Genomic DNA, 21,631 nt, shown 5'->3' on the forward strand with positions numbered 1-21,631 from the left:
TGGCTACCTTGCACTGGGGTTGCGAAGATATAGAAAAAGCGGCAAAGGGGAAAGAGAAATTAAACGCGTACACAGGGGCCCTCGTGGTCAACATCGGCCGGATGGTTCTCCCTTGCCTCTCTAGCTAACTGCGCTTTTGCACGAAAAGCGTCAAGCACCACACTTGGCGGACAATTTTATACACTATAATAACTTATGCATTTATGACTGCGATTCTCACGAAGCCACTAGGATGAAACGGACTCATCAGCAATTATCGAACCTACGGCATGTTTCTAATTACAGCAGACTTAGGTGATAGAATAAAATGGACAGTCGGTAGACTTTCCTCAGGAGTACCCATTCCAGCTGGGAAAATACATTTCCAATTGAATTTCCAGCTGGAAAGGGATGCGATTTCAGCTGGAGTAGCTCCAGGTGGGGTATCTATTTCCAGCTGGGGTATTGAACCGGAAATCATGGTCGGCTGGAATGTTCCAGTTTCCAATTAGAAAATTTACACCTCCAGTCAAGCTCCAGCTCGGAAATTTCGGAAAGGGATGCGATTCCAGCTGGAGTAGCTCCAGCTGGAATCGCATCCCTTTCCGAAATTTCCGAGCTGGAGCTTGACTGGAGGTGTAAATTTTCTAATTGGAAACTGGAACATTCCAGCCGACCATGATTTCCGGTTCAATACCCCAGCTGGAAATAGATATCATTCCAGCTGGAACTGCCTTTTTTCCAGTTAGAAAAGCATGGTTGCCAGCTGGAAAGATTATGCTCACGGGTTCAATAATCCAGCTGGAAATGGGGATTTTGCCGTCTGGGAGGAATCTGGTTGAAACCAGCTTCGGGATTATAAGCATTCACAATATTCTCCGGCCGGAGTGCATTGTATACAAAGTGCAGAATTTCGGTTGTTCCGAACACTTTCCCGCGCCTCTATGGATGATACAAACGCGCGAACCAGAACCTCTGCCGTGAGCACTCAGCACTGCCCGCACATCTTTGACCAAGAGATCGCCAGCCGCACTGTACCCTCAGCGAGCAGTCTTCGGAGCCGCAATTCGGCGGCGCGCGGTCGGCGCATCGCTGATGTCTTGATATTCGTATCATCGAAATTATACTATATGCAAGTCAAATTTTGCTCAAACGTAGTGAAACGTGCGCGGTGTGGTCAGCTCAGGTATGCAGTGCACGGCAAAGCGAAAATTATTGGCTCGGAAAAGTGCAAATAAAAAGACAATTGTATAAATAAAAAACACTCAATGTTTTAATTTTAGGGACACAAAATAAATTGAGATAAGACAAAGCTGAAACCGGTTTTACTGTTTAAAAAAAATCTAACAGGACAATGTGGTTCAAAATATCGAAGTTAAAAGATACTCTTCACACTTCGGATAAGCTCGCTTTGTCGTACATTTTGATAATGAACGTGGCAATTTCATAGCTAGGAATCACATAAACGTCTTCCATGTCATTAAGAACGCAATCTACCTCGGTATTTTATGTAGACGCCTAGACTTTACCAGCTTCAGTGTAAGAGTGTACACTTGAGGTCCGAAAACATCGTTTAGTGCTGTAGCACAGCTACCCGCATCTCCGAAAAAAGCGCGCGCACGTAGGCTGCGCCGCTAACTCGCTGAGTGAGAGGCCTATTCTCGAGGTTGTTACCGGCCCCTTTCCGGCGGTTAATGGAAGCTCTTTGCTAAATGGCCGAGTTAGTCCTGGTTTGTTCCAAGCATCAGAGAAAGTTAACTGTATGGCTGTTTACGCTGCGTTAAAGAAACCATTGCTGAAGCATTTGTGGGATCTTAAAGTGGCAATGCAAGAAACGACGATCAATACATGTTTTTATTTTTTTTTTGATTGAATCATTCGTTAAAATCTATCGTAAGCCACACAATGCACTAGTTTTCGTATACATTCCAATTTAATCAGATTGTAAGCAAAAACACACTCATCAAATTTTAAGCGGAAATGAGGTGGCCCAATTTTCATCAGCAATACATCAAAAATAAACTCAGAAGTTATTAGAAATGCCTGATGAGTGTGATGTCGAAATTCGCCGAATTTAAATTAGGAACTCGAAACACATTTTTTGTAAAGGCGCGCTCTACCCTTAATTCAACATGTACTGACAACACTGAAGTATCTTGCACGACTTTGAAGAGACGAACGTGTATTGAATAACTTGAAGCCCAGTATAAGGGAACAATATTGGATTTCTAAATTTAAACTTCACGCTGTACAAATTTGCCTAAGGCATGGCAGTGGTCAAAGCAAGTTTGTAAGAGGTTTTGTCTGCATTCATTCGGATGTGTCGAACATTGTGGAATATCAGTTATGTAATATTAATGAGTAGCGTAAAGCAAATTTTAGTGCCGATATTTACAGAAGGCAGCTGGTGCAGCAGTCGAATAAAGAGGTGTGATAAGGCCTGTGATAAGACTGCGCGCAATAACATAGTTTCATTGACTGCACAATTTAATTGTGATGTTTTATTAAGGGTGAGCGTCCCAGATTTGCCCAACAGTTTGTATTAGTCGATTTAAAATAAATAACTGGTGACATAGAGCACATAGTCGGCTTGTTAGTCCAAACGCTCTATGTGGGAGCCAGACCGCACACGATCACAGCCTGCATGCACAGCCTTCTGAATAGTATCATGATCCACAGCACTTCGTGTTGGTGCACGTGTGGGAAGTCACAAAAATATTGTTATGGGGTATTTCAATATGTGACAATATGATCCGTATGGAGTTTATAGTGCATTAATTATTACAAGTAAGCAAGGCTATTTGAAATAATTGCGTGAAACTGAAAGCTAAAATGTTTCGCGATGGTTTCAATTTCGAAGTTACACTGCATGGACTTCATTTCAGGAAGCCGAACTTCAGAAAAATTTTCGCGCAGTCATCACTCCATTCGAGCAAGCAACTTAATTGTATGCACGAACTTCCAACATCGTTACGGCAATGGTGTAGTCTGGTGCGAAAAAATAAAACAATCGGCGCGCAACTTCTGTGTTTAGGGCAGTGTGTGTTTATTTCCTGCTTTTATTTGAAGCAGTTTCACTCCAGCGCGAGTACACACCATGAAACATATTATCAAGTGTAAAATCTCGCTTCGTTTGTCTTTAGGGGACCGCTAGAGCTCTTTTAAAGACAAACTTGCACTTATGTATGCGTTGTGATGTGGACTCGAGATGCGCCTTTGGGAGGGGCGATGGTGTGAGTAGGAGACGCGGGTTTCTGTTCCTGCTTTCACAGGAGGGTAACGCAGTTTGTAGCCGTCATACGGGCAAGTGCGATTTATCGATGGTAAACACGCCCTTCACCGGCCAGTTATTTCAACTGACCACGCCATTTCGTTTTCTCTCCCGCTGGCTCCTATTTCTATATTGTGCTTATCAAAAACAAGCGTTTAGGATAAGCAGGCACCAGTGCTAAGTTAAAAAACGCAGAGATAAAAAGATAAATACCTATACTTTATTAGCAGCTTGATAAGGCGAGGTAAAATACTTTGAGCATTACGGTCGCATCGCGGTCGCAAATAAATCAATATATAATTGAAACAAAACAACGCTGTAATTATTAAATGGGATAAATAGGCCAACTCCCTGAAAATGCCAGGAAGACGACCATCAACGCTGTGACTAACGTGAAAATCCGCAGTTTCTCTACCGAAGAATGACAGAACAAATCATTAACGATAATATTATTAATATTATTATGCACGATGCTCGTTTGCTTTGTACATGCATTTCAGAACGACAATCATTCGCCTTCAATTAGTTATCATTTATTTATTACGCTTAGATAAGGCAGGTAGGTCTCAGTACGTGATTTGCTAAACAGATTTCCACGCCAGAAAGGCATAGCAGAGTATACAGGCTAAAATTATGTTTAATATTGCTCATAACAAACAAAAACTAAGATTATTAGCAAATGAAAATAAATACAACGTACAATCCCAAAAACAATCTTCGGAAGATTCCTTTGGCATGGAATTGCAGAATTAAAGCTTGTTTGTTTTCTTCTTTCCACACACCATTTTCGAGTCGAACTGGCTGCCATGTGACATTTAGCAGTATGGTGTTATCAGCATCTTTATTTTTGACCACTATTTCGTCGCATGAGTCTGAGTAGAGAGTGTAGTGTGCAGCGCATTTTCTTATTCTTTGTTCTCTTCCGTACATTGACGTTGGGTAATTTGTTTGCATTGCTCCTGGTTTGTATTAACAGATTTGTAATAATCTTGCTATAATTCCCTTTTCTAGTAATTTTGTAATTATATCGCAATATTTATGCAGTGTGACTACCAGAAGGCAGCCGGCAGTACTCATCAAAAATAACATAATTGAATACTTATGTGCTGTAATTTCGAACATACTCTTGCCTTTCGCACTGACCATTAGGGCTTTTTCAGAAAACAGCTCAAAAGCGCAGAGGACTGCGAGGTCTTCTTGCGTCCCTCTGTGCTATAGTCCTGTCAATGCAGGCGGACTGTTTTAATTCCGCGCCAGATGTCACCGGGTGGGAGTTATCGAATTGAAAAAAAAAAAAAAAAAAAAAAGAAGAAGAATTCGAGTGCCCGGTGCCACCGTTGTTTAGCTGTCGGATTCAATGTCGAATGACTTACCATGGCATAGCCGGTGGTTGTCACTGGCGGATTGGTCGTTGGTTCGAACTCCTTCCTACTTGTCTCCGACAGCGTCTGATGAGCTCTGGTCGACGAGCTGGCCCACTCCGACCTCATCGCCCTGTTTCTGCACAAGACGAATGACGCGCTCTTTGAGTCGACTTTAAGGGAGATCGCGTCGTGAAAAAAGAGTTCCACTACTTAAGATCTATGGCAAGCGCTCTGGCGATTCATCGGAAACCCGCCACGCGCAGCAGTGAAAAGAGTGACGTGCTATTATTGTTATTTCTGGCCCGAGTATTCCATTTCTATAATTCCACGTTTCTTATGTTTTTGCCTGTCAGTGGAGGTCTTATCCCCATTTCGCTTTCGGTCATTGTTGATTTGTACGGCGTATATACAAGCATGCCTCCAGTAGGGGGTAGTTAGAAAGTTACATGCCTAGACACTGATTGGCAGGGCATGCTGTATGACGTCACCAGACCACGTGTCATGGCTGAATTGGCAAGAGCTCCAACGTGGGTAGCACTTTGTAGATAAGGTTGGTTTGGTTTGGTTGGTTTGTGGGGTTTAACGTCCCAAAGCGACTTAGGCTATGAGAGAGGCCGTAGTGGAGGACTCCGAAAATTTCGACCACCTGGGGTTCTTTAACGTGCACTGACATCGCACAGCACACGGGCGCCTTGCTTTTCGCCTCCATCGAAAAGCGGCCGCCGAGGCCGGGATTCGATCCCACGTCCTTGGGAACAGTAGTAGAGCGCCGTAACCACTGCGCCACCCCGGCGGGGACACTTTGTAGATAAGGACGGAACCTATATTTGTCACGACAATTGGATCCCGAGTAGTTCATGCGATTCCTATGGTCACGCAGTCACATTTGGATTGATCCGCTAAATCTTGTGTGCCGTTACCTTGAAAAGGAAGAGTAGAAATCACGGGGAAAGGGGCGTTCTACTGTTGTGTATGACTGTGTTTGAGTGGTTGTCACTGAGTAATTAGTCCCTACTAATTTACTAAAGTTTACTCTACGTTACTGTTACAAAACATTTTATGCTACGTGTTCCTGAAGCGCTTCTGTGGAGAATGGAGTCTAAATTTATTTCACGCCCAGTGTCGTGGATCTCTGAAATACGATTCAAGCGCCATGTATACAAATTACTATGTGGAGCTTGCACACGAAGTTAATATTGTCAGTGGCGAGCGCTCTCCGGTCATAACTTAGGGCGCTACTGTAAAGAAGCGCCATGGAAAAAACTGGGCACTAATGTACAACTGGATGTCAAAATTCAAAATAGTTCTCACATTTTCTGGGGCATGTTGAGGAGATAAGATTTTGCTGGATAACGGATTATCGGCTCTCTCTAGGCCTCGAGTTGATTTGAAGCCTTCGATCCTTTCACACAAACCCGGCTAGCTACAAAAATAGGCCAAAATGTTCCTGCAAATTTCCGACATACCGATTTCTCTACTTTTCTCAGCGCAAAAGGAAGTATTGATCTCGTCCGCTGAATTTCCTTGTAATGATTAAAAATTGTGAAAGCAATGATTTTCCACTTGATGTCATCCCCTGTGTTGATGTGGAGCGCTGTTGATCATTGTGTCGCATAACCTTCTCTATTACACTCTGCCCTAAATTGGGTTTTTATTGAGGCACAGACCTGTGACATAGAAGATCTATAATTAACAGAAATGCTAATGTACATAATTATGAAGTACTGAAAGCATTTTTCATTTAAAATAGGCCTGCATATGAAGCTAGGTTGTACTTGATGGTTATATTTAGAGGTGTACAATACATATCTATAAGATGAAAGGGGACGCGGGATATGTGCTCTTATTACCTTCTTCGCGTGGAACAGGTGCTGCTTGCAGACTCTGATGAATCACGGCTGGACTCATGGTTCTGTAAAAGAAACATGACGGCTTGAAACAAGGTCTACAAACTTTTCTTTTCGATTTAATAAACGTGAGATACGCTAGTAGTTGAGTGATTTATCAACCGGGAATCAAGCAAAACGGCGGAATTATGTGAACCTTAAGCACAGCCCCTGATCATGTTGAGTGCCTGAAAAGTGACTGCTCACCCTTCCGGAAATCGGCGATCTCCTCGCTGTTCGTATCTTAAGCCGTGGCACGCTGTTGCTTCTCTAGGGGAGGAAGTAGAGACAGATAATTATAAGATTAAACAAGGAAAAAGTGCTGCTTCAAGGTTGCCCGGAGAATTAGAAATGGTGGCTTGGAAAGTGTGCGTTTGCGGCCTCTTCCTTTAGTATCGCAGTCAAGATCTGTCTTCTTTTATTTCTTGTCTCTAACAGATCTGTTTACGTAATGGTTTGAGATATAGTATATGAGAAGCATTAAATTGACTATGTAGGCTGCTTATTCCCCCTAGTTTGAGACCAACTTAACGCAAGCATTCTAGTACCAGCACGGAGGCACTCGTGACAAGCATTTTATGGAAACTAACTAATTTCGCAAGCGTCTGAAAGTGGCGAGTGGGGCTATGTTTCCATCAGAATAAGACTTAGCGGTATGTTTATTTTCCTTCACGGAATCCTTCAGGGTGGCAAGTTGGACTACTTAGGTTATGTTCATCTTGAGGAAATAGACAGCGCGAACAGAGACGATGGACGAGGAAGTGCACAACAGCGCTTGTGTTGTGTACTTCCTCGTCCGTCGTCTCTGTTCGCGCTTATATTTCCTCAAGATGATCCTTCAGGCTTTCTTGTTTTGCATTTTTATCCTTTTGCGGTTCAAATAAAATACTGTGGAGAGAGAATTTTCAAGTTTTCAAGTTTTAATGGGTACAAGACTGCAGACGCAAACCAGGATCTACTTGATGCTAGTTTTTTCTAGCAAGCGTTAACGTAACAGGCATCGAGTGCTCCAGAAAGCACGGTCGTTTCTTTCCTGTCGTCCGGCAATCCCTGACAGTCGGTTTGTACACTGTTACGCTTATCGCTTTCACACCATAATAGCAGATAATCGACTGCTCTATGTATATTAGGTGTCAGCGCTTTCCCAGTGTGTTCTTTTTTTTTTCTCGAAGCGTTGCGTTACTGATTATAACTCTTAAATTTCAGAGATTTGCATTAAAACTGTTATTTTCTGGGGCTTTAGTGACAGTATATTTTAATGTACTAGCATCAGGTTTCTATACTTTCTAAAACATCTGTCCGCCTGTCCGTATCAAGGGGTGATAGTTATACACCACAGGGTGGAAGAAGGTGTATCCCTAGCTTTTTCCATGTTTTTTTCTAACAAGGAAGAGAAGGAAGACGAATCGGTGGTAATGTTTATGGGTGATAGGCGGGAGAAGGGGTAGGCAGCGAACGCGATGGTTAGATGGCATTCTCGAGGCATTGCAGATGAAGCTATGTGATGTTAAGAAGATAGTGAGAGACCGGAAAGCGTGGCGTGACATGGTCCATAGGGTCACGAAGAGTCGGACATGACTGAACGCCTGAACTGAACTGAACTGTGCTTAAACACTTGGAATAAAACGCAGAAGAATGTGTCGAATGCTAACTCATTTCGACCGCAATTTGGCATTGATTGTTTGCTCTTGTTAATCCTTGCTAATTGCCTTATGAAAAGGCATAGAACTCAGAAAACAGAAAAAAGGCTCATGGTGCAAATTTTTAATGACCTTTAATTTATACCGCAGAACACCCATTGCAATCAGTAATCAAGTAATCTAGCAAGCCTGATATCGGTAAAATGACGCTAAATACAGCACTTGGCACGAGACAAGCAGATAGTTCATGCTGAGAATAACATGGACTTTTGAAACGTTTGCGCTTAATTAGTGCGGAACTTTAATGGCTGCTCTTAAAGCAACTAATAGATCGTGGTGCTGCAGTTAGCACCAAAGGAACAAGCCCTTGCACACAGTTCACTCATTTCTGGTCGAGCACATTTTGGGATGACGGCATGGTCACTCACGATGGCCAGCACGAGTGTCGCTGCTGGCGTTGAGTCGGCCCTGCAGCGCCTCGAAGCGGATCCTTCGGCGGCGGCCAACCAGAGTGGAGTCGCCGGCGGAGACCAGGTGGCGCCACCGTCGCACCAGCCGCCGACCGCCCCCCCTGCCCGCCTGCGCAAGAAACACAACGACCCGTAAGGTTGAATTTAGCATAGATTCAATAGGGTGAAAAATGGCATTGCCTTAGACACCGGGACGACCAAATGTAGCAAATACAGACTATTTATTTGGCAATGTATACGTGCAATCTCTCAATATTGCGTGACTTCAACCGTTATAGCACATGACCACTCTCATGATGACATTAGAACTTATAGACAGAATCTGGCAACTCTTAACAATATGAAGTACTAATTGTTAGAAAGATTTGCAATGCTTGTAGAAGTCGGTGAGTCATTAAATCTCTACCTTTTTTTTTTGTCGTGTTCTTAACCCTACCATTACGACACCGCAAAATATTCGCACAGAGTCATTACCGCTTTTTGATCCTCTTCGGGCAGAACACAACAGTTTAAAGCCTGAATTAAACAGCTAAGAAAGTGCCAGAAATTATTGGTAAACTGAGCTTGACAAGTGCTGCTCGTCTACAGTCACAGCTCAGCTACACTTCAGTGGTACGCCATCTACTGTACCCAGTATGCCGAGGCGTGGTTGCCGACCACGCCAACAATAAATGCTGAAATGTGTTGCAGTTATGAGACACGCAAGTAAGACATCCGAGTTCTATACAACCTCAGCAGAGGGTGGAGGCTGTTAGCCTAAGATTTAACTTGAGATGCGGATCTCAGGCCCTTACCCGTACCACTTTTCTCGTGTGACCTTACTGCGCAGCACCAAAGCTTTCTTAACAATTACTTCGAAGCTTGATAAACTGGCGCCTGCATTTTGAGACTGCTCGCTCAGTGGAGCCACCCTTCGCTTAATCCCTGCTGCACATCTCAGCTGGAAATCACTCAATTTCATAAAACAAATAGCTTTCATCCACACTTTGCACCGTCTGCCATTAACTAGAGAACTATTATAAAGCATGCACAGGGGCTCAGCGTCGTTTCACTGAGACTGATGTTTAATTAAATACGGATAAGGGTCCCCTGCACCGAACCCGTGTCTAAATCTTACTCGTCACTTTGCCGAAAATTCCAAATGTGCGCACTGACTCCCGCGTGCAAAGAATACTTAGACATACCATATATTCGGGGTAGCCCACCTGAATTTGGAAGGCACCACTCAGTTAGCCATCGAAATATTACGTTGGACACAAATTTTGGTCCAACGGAATCGGACGAAGTAGACTTTTGAGGGTCACGAGAGGCCAATTTCGGCAGTGAGAATAGACATTTTTTGTATACACTTTTTGTGGACGCTTTTCTGCTGTATGAGCCTATTAATTCTCGCACATTCGCCTTGAGTCTAGCTATAATACTTCTGAATATTTTTTGTTCTTCCCAAAACGAAAGACCAGCAAGGCAAATGTATTCGTATTTAGGGTAAATTCACCCATCGCTCCCAACTTCGCTGCTTTTATCCGACCTGCAGGAAGATGTCGGTCAAGCAGAAGGAACACAGGTTATTGCCATTTTGTCCTCGGAAACAGCTTTAAAACGAGTAAATTGCTGTAAATTATTTACATTCCCCTGCAATTTGTAATGTAGCCCCTGCCCTTGTAGACCTTTCCTGTCTAACAGTTCACTAACGTTACCAACACTCGGAAGAACTTAATATTTGTCAACAAATGCACGTAATAACTACTTAAATTGCTTTTGTTAGAAGCCAGGTTTGCTATTTTCGCCATTAAAGCTTCTATACGTGACTACAAAGCCAGGCAGAATTTTCGACTCCATTTTCTCAGTTACTTCTACGATGAGATATACAGTAATCCCCGATATATATATGTGAGCTGTCGCAATTCCAAGTGCATTCCTTTGTATGCAGTCAAACTAACGGTTTTACATTGAAGTGCTGTTCAAGCGCCCGTTCCTGAATTGCCCGTTGTCGTTGGCGGTGCAGTCGTCATCGCAGTAGACTCAGCCGTGGCACATATAGACTGCTTTCACGTGGCCGTTGCCATATTTCCTCTCAGCTCCCGCCCCAGCCAGAGAGAGGAGGAACAAGGGACCACCGCTGATTTTCTCTTTGCCCACGAAAACAGGCTATAGAAGCAGAGCGAAATGCAGCTTGCGAAGACTATCAGATTGCACAGTGTATACTCCGCCGCGGGGTTCAGTAGTTAGGGCGCTCGATCTATTGTGTCCGAGGATGTGGGATGGAATCTCGGCAGCGGAGGCCGCTTTTCGATGGAGGCGAATAGCAAGGCGTGTGCGGTGTAACTACACGTCAAAGAACCCTTGGTTGTCAAAATTTTCGGAATCCTCCACTACGGCGTCTTTAACCTAACCAGATGGCACAGTGTGAAGAGGGAGGGAGATCCCCTCCCCGATTTTATGGCAGTAGGAAGAGAAAGAGAGGGTGGGTTGCAACGGGCGGCCTAAATTAGTTATCTGGTGAGAGCGGAGAAATGCGAATAGTGCTGGTTTGGAAAAAGATGGAAGGAGGCTGAGGTGGAAGCAGGATGTTATATGACCATGAGAGCTGAAGAATGGACAACATGACGGTGAACAGGTGGTTTTGGCAAGATGGCAGTAATGCGCCCCGCATCATGGCGAGAGTTAAAGGTGGAGGAGGCGGATATGGCCGCAGAATGAGGAAGGCAGCGGCAGAAGACCGTAAGGTGACAACGTAAGGTGGAAGGTATGGCGGAGGCTGACGAGAAAGGTCGCATTCGGTTGGCGGCGGCTAATGCGCATTGCTTAGCTGGTAACATGGATGATAGTTGCTGCCAACGGGAAGGTGAGGTTAAAAATGGACTCAAGGTACTTGGATCCTGAGTCAGACACCCAACCTTTAGGCCGTGCAAGGCCGCTGGAACGGTTAGTTAACTCGTGGCTTTATATATATGTTGAGTAGTCTTTTACATAACCTAGTAGTTTACGACTGAATGCTATGCGTGTTTGAGATGATGTGCGAGATAATAAAGGGAGATATTTCGAAAGTGTTCATTAAATGAATAGCAAAGGACGGCGCCTCCTTTATGACAGTCAGGAACGGAGTTTAAAGTAGGCTATAACTGCACATGTACAGAAACATGTCTGTTTAAAATTCTTCCACTTGTCGCAAAGCTTAAATACCTGAACAGCTACGCTGGAATCGCACACTATGGAGCATCGCAATTGTCGACAATTTTGTAGCGTTAGCGACACTAACCGAAGTTGATCAGTTTCTCATGGTTCCTGGAGAGCCGTGCTGCGCATACATGAAGGAGCAGTGACGTCACACGGCTGGCGCGTGCTCCGGCGCAGCTGGCGCGCCGGAGCTGCGCGCCTCGCCGGTCTGCGCATTCCAGCGGAGTGACGTCTTAGCTGCAGCAGATGCACTAGCGTCGGCGCGTGCCCAGCTGTGCGCATCCGTTGCGTAGTAGCAAAGTATGACGCTGCCCGCGCACTCCGCGACCGCCGCGCGCACGCCTCGCCGGTCTGCGCATTCCAGAGGAGTGACGTCTTAGCTGCGGCAAGACGCACTGGCGCCGGCGAGTGTCCAGCTGTGCTCCTCTGTTGCGTAGTAGCCACCAGCTGAATTTAGTTAACGCTACGTATATCTTGGCATAGCCGAGCTAAGCCAGTGCCATTTTTTTAACGTGCTTTACAACACTTTGGGTTGTAATAGTGATGTAAGTCATGATATAGTGTGACCAGTCTGTAGTGTGGCTGAATTATTACAAAACACTTACGGAATTTAACAAAGTAATTATTAGCACATTTTAGTTACTTTTCAAACTAACGTTGGCGTGTTCTACCACAAGCACTAATGAAAAAAAAAAAAAAAACAACGTGGTGATGTTGCATTCACTGGCTGATAGTGCGTAAAATTTTGCCTCTCGTCAACTACACTTGACGCACTGATACGCAAGGAGCCACACTGCACGAACTCACGAGTCACCAGCAGGACGTCCTGCGAATGTTTCTGAGCAACAATGTGAAGTTAATAAAATATAAAGTAGTTCCTAGCGCTGAATGTATTTATTTAACCTAAATATGTTCTTAGACAGTGCACTCAACCTTATTTTTCTTTTCGTATAAGATTTATCACACAGCGCATATTATTTTTGTCATAAGTTTGCCACATTTACAAACTATTCCGTGTTTATTCTGTGCTCGTTCTACACATATTCAGACCTAATTCTACGACAAGCGCATTTCGATAACTAGACTGGGTGAAGGGAAGTCTTTACGATCGTGCGTTTTCTTTTTTGCTGATCGCATCGCTATTAGCAGATTATGAAAGTGATCGCGAAATGACGTCAGGAAAGGCCCATTTTTATGAGTCCTAACGAGAGCTTAAGACTAGCGTAAGCAAAGCTCTAGATAATTACGGGCGATCAGGAAGATTGGGTGTAGAAACCTATAGTCCAGCACACTGATATGTGTATCAAAGTCTGATTGGGTGAATATCAAATAAAATAGCAGAAAACTCGGATGGCGCCTACTACTTTGTGATGGGACATTCAGCAAGAGTTTATTGCTATATTTATAAACAGAACTGCGCCAAAAGGACGTCCTTTCGGCGCAGTTCTATTTTTCCATAGTGCCTTACGAACTAGCCCCTCATCGCACTCTATTAGATATATTGCAATATGCTGTTCAGCAACTATTTATTCCCTCACCGCTTGTTTCCTGTGTTAGATTGCGCGTTACGCCACTCTGATTTGTCTAGTGACTTCACTGTGTTCTGTTCACTCAGCTTTGTGCGTTTTGTTGACGCCAGGCGTGACCTCACTACACACTGACCAATCAGAGTCGCGGTGTACCCACTTAGCTTTCCGTCTAGCGCTCATTCATGTTACGCCAGGGCTGCAAAACCGTGAAGAGTGCTCATAACAGCTGCCGTTTCATAAAGTGTACGCTCATCCTCACTTCCTTCCCATACAGATGAAATAAAACGAATTAACGAGTCTTGTATTTTCCTCCCAGAAGCGTGCAGGTTCATTAGGCGAAGAGGCACCCGGGAGTCATTAGCCGCAGTCGCCGTGGGATCGTTATGAGAGCGACCGATTAGGTGGAAAACATCAGCACGTACAGTTCTTTCACACTTGACCCCAGGGGCCGCTGAGGGCGCTTCACGGTTGGCCGACGGCGAACGTGACTTTATCGTCCGGCGACAGCGCTTCTGGTGCGTCGGCGTCTTTCACCCCTGTTTGTTTCCGTTCTCCCCTTCACGGAAGAGCGCGTGAATAATGGTGGCAAACAAGCCGTCACGAACATACACGCGGTTTTGGTGCCGTGTCTCTCGCTGACCTTTGATTAGGGTGAATTGCGTTCTCCACTGTGGGGTGGATGCCGTGTGCGACACGACAGAGCCATTGCTATGCGAGGCGAAGCAAAAAAAGAAAAAAAAAAAGGTACACCGTACCTGTACTTGGGAGAGCCACGGAGAAAAACAAAACAAGGCAGTTTTTTCTTTCTTTTTTTTCGCTGTATAGATGTGCACTTAGTTATTTAACGCCAGCGCAATTGGTTGGTGTACAGTTAGGTTCGAATAAATAATGAATGCGTAAGGTTTGCACAGCCGTTGTTGTTTTGTCTTACGTTTCATTCCCACGCGCAGATTTTCTGGCGGAGCTTTGTGTTTTCCATTAATTCAAGCAACTGAGCTGGTAAGTGACCACCCTCCGGATCCATTTTTTTTTCTTGCGCTTGTGTAGGATAACAAGCGATGAAACAGACCCTAATGGAAAGAGAGAAATAGGCATTAAAGTGGAGGGCTACGAAGTAATTTCGAACCAGGAGTACATGCATGACTGACAACGCACAGCACACGGACGCCTCTCCGTTTTCCCTCCATCAAAACGCAGTCGCTAGCGGTCGGGTTCGAACAAAGGTACTCCGGGAGTAGTCGGGTACCTTAACTGCGGCGCCACCGCGGCTGGGTTCGGCCTTTCTATTTTTGGGCCCGCGGTGCGTAAAATTTATTCGCTCGTAATACCATAAGCGTAAACAAAATAAAAACTTGGGTGGACTGATAGTTTATTCCATTTCCCACTCAACCAATCACTAATCCCGTAATTTCCGCCACTATTATCTGGCATATGCTAATTAGCATACAGCCCGCAAGCTGCCACATTATATGAAAGTCCACCCGAGGAAGTTGTAAAGCAACGCTTTAGCCAAGCCGAACGAAACGTTCTACATGGCAATAACCTCACACAATCTCATCAAATCACATAGACTCTCATACGGTGCACATCATTATCATAAAATATCTTCCATAATTTTTGTTATTGTACAAGAAACTATGAGATCTTACGCAATTATATGTGACTTGCATGTGTATGAGACTGTGTGAGAAACTGTAAGGTTATTGCCTCATACAATTTTTTAAGTAAGGATAGTCTTAGGAAAGAGCGTCTTAACTAACGATCCGAAGGCCCTTGAAGATTAGATCCTGATTTCACCATCGCATCTCAAAGGACAACATATGATGTCATACAAACCGCCGACTAATCAGTGTTCAACCATGGAATCTGCCAGCTTGCGCCTGTCACAGGTGTGCGTGTGATTTCTCGCGCACGTCATCGGCAACGCCGACACCGGATTAACTGGAAAACAAGGCCTTTAAAACTGTCGCGTTAAAAGCTGTAAGCATGGGAATCAGAAGAAGGAGCACGCTTTCCCGCTCTAAATCACGCTTTTATTGCTAGAAAAGAATTTTTTTTTTTGTCTATAAAACCGCACTAGTGTTTACTACCAGAGATAACTTACTACTGTAGCTCACAGTTTCAGTGAGGCAACATGGCGGAATCGTTAGAGGGTTTAAGAGCGTGCTCCGTTAACTTTTGTCTTAACTTTTACTTAATTTGGGTACTTCTTGAAATATGCTGTTAAGAGCTTCAAAGGTGTATTTTACAGAGAAAGGTTTAGTGGCCTCGTCAAGCCAAGGTCTTCAGCGTCTGGTTGTTGTTACCCTCATACAAATGGCGCATGCCCTCAAGGGAGATTGTCCTTAATCAGGCGGTGATTGAAGTTTCTTATGTTTCATACTGCGCTGGGGAATCTGACCTATAAGGTACAGCGCGTGGAGCCAGCGCCGTGCTTCTTCGGCGGGGAGCTGGCGAGGCTTCTTTCTTCTTTTTTTTGCTGCTTCGCTTCTTGTACTTCGGAAACCTGCGGCTTCTTCTTCTTCTTCTTCTTCTTCTTCTTCTTCTTCTTCTTCTTCTTCTTCTTCTTCTTCTTCTTCTTCTTCTTCTTCTTCTTCTTCTTCTTCTTCTTCTTCTTCTTCTTCTTCTTCTTCTTCTTCTTCTTCTTCTTCTTCTTCTTCTTCTTCTTCTTCTTCTTCTTCTTCTTCTTCTTCTTCTTCTTCTTCTTCTTCTTCTTCTTCTTCTTCTTCTTCTTCACACAACTGGAAAATTTTATTTGCGACAGACCCGGTTGTGGTGTCGTTAAGGTTCGCACACAACCACGGAGAAGTCGCGCTCTGGAACCAGTGCTTCGGCTGCGTTTCCTTTAGGTTCGAAGAGCAGAGACATTAGTCTGCCAACCAAGATCCGTATAACTCGTGCTATGGTCTTTCCAGTTGTGATGTATGGATGCGAGAGTTGGACTGTGAAAAAGGCTGACCGCCGAAGAATTGACGCGTTTGGATTGTGGTGCTGGCGAAGACTCTTGAGAGTTCCTTGGACTGCCAGAAGATCAAATCAGTCAATATTGTCGACCATAAACCCTGACTGCTCATTGGAGGGTCAAATTCTAAAGTTAAAGCTCAGCTACTTTGGTCATCTGATGAGAAGAGAGGGAGTCGCTGGAGAAAGATTTGATGTTGGGAAAGGTTGAGGGTTGCCGGAGAAGGGGTAGGCAGCGAACGCGATGGTTAGATGGCATCCTCGGGGCACTGCAGATGAAGTTATGTGATGTTAGGAAGATAGTGAGAGACCGGAAAGCGTGGCGTGACATGGTCAATAGGCTCACGAAGAGTCGGACACGACTGAACGACTGAACTGAACTGATATCTCGAAAAATACGCGACTGACCTGACACAATGTCACCCAGCCTTGCAGTCCCCTGTCTACCCTTTCCATCCACGTCCACCATTCCCCTGGTCAACCCTTGAGACCCCAGTCTTCAAAATGTATTCGACACCAATTGCATGTCATCTAGACCCGGTTGTGGTGTCGTTAAGGTTCGCATACAGCCACGGAGAAGTCGCGCTCTGGAACCAGTGCTTCGGCTGCGTTTCCTTTAGGTTCGAAGAGAGGCATGGAGGAGTTAAACTACAGCAAAACATGTCTGACAATGCTTAATGGAGCTTACGCTCCGTAAACTAGGTTATTTATATATGCGGGTCTAACCTGGTTTAGCAAAACAGTATAAAATAACAAATTGTTCGTTTGCATAACCAGTCTTACACTAGCCAAGCTGTAGCCATTTTTTTTTCTTTTACTCGCCTGTTTTCAGACAAATCTGCCCGCGTTTCGAATTAATGTGGTTAAGCTTAATTACCATCTATATGGCGTGTTTTAGGCGTAAGTCCAAAACACAATCTTTGACTAAGGTAGCCACACAATGAGGTTTCCTTCTCAGACCTGATGAATATTTCAATACGAGCCGATCATATGAAAGTATGAGAATATAATCTCATATCGTGAGGAAAAATATCCGAAAGTCTTTATGTTGTCAGTGCCTTCTTCCTAGTATTCACATCTTTTTCATGTACTTTCCACATGGTTCACGTATTGTAATGCGTAGTTCGTATATAACCATGCAAGTACAGCCTTTGTCAAAAGTATAGAGCCCAGGGAGCCTGCTTCTGAGCCTTGTAATGGACCTGATTTAGCATTAGTGAAGATTATTCCCATTGGAGTGGGTAGAACAAAAACATGTTGTTACCATTATGAGATTCAAAAGTTCATTGCAAGAAGCACGAAATAGCTCAAACGCAGACCCCTGGGCTCTATACTTCTTCTTCTTCTTGCTAATTCTTCTTGCTAATTCTTCTTGCTAATTCTTCTTGCATAATCTTGTTCGGAAAAAGTGCTATTCGAATATGACTACTTAAAAAGCTTAAGAAACACATACTAAAAGGTACGTTTGGCTTGCTTGATGGAGTTTAATCCTCAACGTTTGTGAAACCGTTCGAACTCCACTAGAGGGCGTCGTTTTCAGAGCATTTTTTTTTGTGATGAAGCTTTTGATTTTTTTTTCCTTTTGCACTCTTGCTTGCGTCATTGATGGGAGGAAAAAAGGAAATAGCACTTCGATCCCTTACGACGACAAACTGGAAGAAAATGCGCTTCTTCCCCCGGAGAGTTCCTTCACACTTGACCCTGCGTCTCTGTGGCGCCGCCCGACGTTGCACAGGGGGGGGGGGGCGATTTTGCCCGAGCGCACAGCGGCAGCGAGGCTCGGGTTCGGTCTGCGGGAAAAGGTTAACCCGGGCCCCAGTAGAACCGTGCAGTGCAATAGAAGCTTGCCCCAGCGTCATCCAAGGCTGCGCGTAATCCAGAGCACAGTGTTCGTCCATAATACAGGCGTTGCAACTCCGTCGTCTGCTCTCGGGAACTGAAGCAGACGACGCTGCAAAGCGGATCGCAACATCCAGTTTCGTGTTCGAAGTAACGATTGCACAGGCCCTTTTTAAAGTCGAGGTTCCTACATTTTATGTGCATCTCAGGTAAAGCTGATCAGTTCATATTCGCGCGGTAGGTGTCGTGACAGTCTGCTAACCTGTGAATTTGGGGACAGTCATTGCGCCAGGCGAGTTCTGAGCGACATTTTCCGCCTGGCAAAATCAGTTAATTGGATATTCGATTTTCGCTAGTTGGCACTGATTCACGATTTACCTACGCCGGAAAGTACGAAATACATGCAACACAAAGACATGTACTGTGTGTTTTTCATATTTGCACGTCTTCAAGTGCCGTTAAACCATGGTGCAATCACTCGCTGTCGCACTGGCCAACGCCTCCGCGGTACTCGAAATCTCCAAACCGCTGCACCGTTCTAACCATGCACAGTCGTGGTGTAGTGCCTGGGAAGGGAATTCTACAGGGCGAGTTGAGCGAACGTGCTCGGGAGCCTGGCGTGGTTTTTCTTGTGCTATAGCTTGGTCTCTTTGTACGTTTCCTTCATTTCCCGCTTGGCCGCGCTGTGAAACGTGCAGCGAAGAAGCAGCCTGCTTGGCCGTGCAAGAACCGGGATAGGGAAGCGAGGGAACCGGGGAGAGAGAGGAAGAGGTGGCCCGCGGGGCAGAATCGATTCTCCGGCGCCCTTTCGCTCAGAGTGCTCTTTGCGCCCTTTTACGGCCGGCGCGACTCGTCCGCTTGCTCTTAACATTTTTATCCCCTAGTTCCTTTTTATTACATTTCTTTTTCGGGCTGCGCTGCTGGGCGCTTTTGTAGCGTTACGCATTCATTGCGCCCGTTAGGCTGCGTCGTTGTTATGGCTGTCGGCGTCAGGAGGATAACGGCTCGCAGACACCAGTGGGGGATTGGCCAAGGATGCGGGCGATGACCAAGAAAGGCGGAAAAGGAGGGCCTTCAGGCGATGGCAAGAAAATTGAATTTTGAGACAAAAACTAGAAATGAAATAAGGTGACTGGGACCCGATCAGCATAGAGAAAGAAAAAGGAAAGGAATTTGAGTCATGAATTGTAAATCAGACACTGTAAAAATAGCGTTCAGCGTCAGCGAGGCGATGCTTTTTCAATTTAAAAAGGACGTACTGCACTGTAGTGTTGATTTTATTCTGCGCGTGTACAAATGCAGAGAGCGTAATGTAAATTATAATATTGAAAATTTGTGACTTACGAGAAATTCTTGCTAAGAAAAAAATTGTTTTTTTTTTTAATATAGAGGCTTAAGAGTTTTATTCTGGAGAAAAAGCGGGCATCGAGCTTTGGCGTAAGTCTATAGACGAACCAGGTCACGTGACGTCAGCGACAGCAAGCACCCACCCACGCGCTCCTATTCCGCGCCGGTGTTGGCCGCTGTTCACCTAATTGCCAAGCTACAAGCACCGGAGCGAGTCGAATGCATTAATGATTAAACGTAATCCTAGAAGCAACATTATTTTATCCTTTCCTTTTCGTGGTTTCGTGGCTTCCGCGAGGTGGAAGCAATGGTTTCTGCATCGTTTCAGTGACACTTCCGTATTGCTCTCCCGTACGCGCACAGATATAAGTGCACAGCGGGAATGTTCACGTAATTTAAGCCACAACTGAATTAAAGGAGAGAGGTACAGCTCTGTCTAATGTTTATCAACAGCGTTACAACGTTAAATTTATTTCTTAGTTTCTTTATCTTTTTAGGGCGCTAATTTTGGCCGCCATAGAAGTTAAAAGGTTATATTTCGGGAACGCTAAGCTGTTAAGTGGAGCAGGTGAGTGTAGTCCTTCTGAAACCGACAGGTCTGTGCTTTGCCGCCCAAATATTGTGCAGCAGATTTTTGGGAGGACTACTTGACTGGCCCTGAAAAGGGCTTATCTGGGTAGATAAGGGGCAGGTCAATACGCTGCTAACGTTTGCAGCATAAGGGAGCTGTAAAAAGCTGGATTCACTAGTTCTTTCAACGCTCATATTTTCCGCATCTATATTATTCATAGCCATCCCCTGATACGTACAAGGGCCGATATTCTTCGAGAAGTGCTTTTTTTTTTTTGGCAGCTTCCCTATAAGAGATGCTTAACCATGGGAAATTGAGCGAGATAATGAGCGATTTAATCAGACTGCAATACGATGATATCAGAGCCACAGAATGTCGCCCTTCCGCTCTCCTTCGCGGCGTTCCTATTCACAGGTTTCCAGGTGCTGGGATGTATTACACTTCAGGTGAACTTGGACTTCGAACCTGTAATGGGCCTCATTTCTCACCATGCACAGGAGCGCGCGAATGTGAGCGGAGTGCGCTCTTGCCCTGCAACGTTTTTACGTGATGTTTATTTGAAACCGCGCCCGATGAAAGTAGGCGCAAGTGTTCTCTGACGGGAACAAATAATTCTTCATCATGTCCAATTAGTAACGAGCGATTTCAATCTGAACGGATTGCCGTGTTCTGTTTACTATATAGACTGCTGTGAATGTAGCTTTAAAATTCATTGAGACTGCGACATAGATGCAAAAACAAAAACCTTTTTCTTGTTCCATTTGGGTGCCGTAAATTCTCTTAGGCCCTTCTTTATTCGTTTCAATAAAAGCAAAGCTGCCACAGATAGCGCCGGAGAATTCCTCATCTTCACCTAAATAACTATTGTAAGTGCCTGCTCTGTCTACACGATCTGCCAAGGTCCTCCTCCTAATTACCTGCGAACCTTCTGGCGTGCACGTGCGTGCCTATAAGTTCATGTGAATACCGTAAGCTAGAAGTCAGTGCTTTTTGAAGCGAAAAGCTTCACTACGCTAGTCAACACCGCGCTTCGTGTGAGCCGGCGTATGTTGGAGCACGAGTGACGTCACGCACGGCGCAGGTGGCCGCCGCCGACTCCGTCACCTGACCTCTCGCCGCTGCCGCGCGTGACGTCACGCGCGGCGTAGATGGACGCTGCCATGCGCTATGCGTCCTCGTTTGACGTTTGCCGCAAGTGCGTGTTTATCGTGGAGGCCGGCTATATAACCGCTTGCCAGAGAATACGCGTGTGCATTCAACATGGAAGGAGAAGAGAGTAATACTACCGATACAGAAGTGCTACCACGGGAGATGGCTGAAAAGGAGCAAAGAAATGAAAGACTGAAAGCTCAACGAGCATCCGAGACACCCGAACAACGAGAAGAACGTCTCGCTAAACGACGCAGCAAAGCCGAGTCTGAAACGCCAGAAGTACGAGAGGCACGTCTCGCTAAACGGCTTGAAAAGGAAGCTGAACAGTGACGTTCGGCGATGTCAGCTGAGAGTAGCCAAGATGGTGAAAGTTCGGGAATATCTGTTGCAAATGAATAATGAAAGGACCAGATCCAAACGAGCTAGTGAAACACCCGAGCAACGA

The 21,631-nt window shown here is 45.0% G+C and overlaps 1 protein-coding gene and 1 pseudogene across 1 annotated transcript in view; one reads left to right on the forward strand and one right to left on the reverse strand.

Annotated features, from left to right (window-relative positions):
* Nucleotides 1-6,541, reverse strand: part of LOC146189626 (uncharacterized) — a 31,829-nt pseudogene extending 25,288 nt beyond the window's left edge.
* A 2,028-nt stretch (nt 6,542-8,569) lies between these two features.
* LOC146189627 (uncharacterized) overlaps nt 8,570-21,631 on the forward strand; it is a 105,578-nt gene continuing 92,516 nt past the window's right edge. The window contains exon 1 of the mRNA XM_084605309.1: nt 8,570-8,742. Within this exon, the coding sequence (XP_084461435.1) occupies nt 8,570-8,742 (173 nt within the window). The remainder of the gene's footprint in view (nt 8,743-21,631) is intronic.

This window comes from Amblyomma maculatum, chromosome 5 (assembly GCF_055883805.1).
Source record: "Amblyomma maculatum isolate TAMU_Amacu chromosome 5, ASM5588380v1, whole genome shotgun sequence".
Lineage (NCBI taxonomy): Eukaryota > Metazoa > Arthropoda > Arachnida > Ixodida > Ixodidae > Amblyomma > Amblyomma maculatum.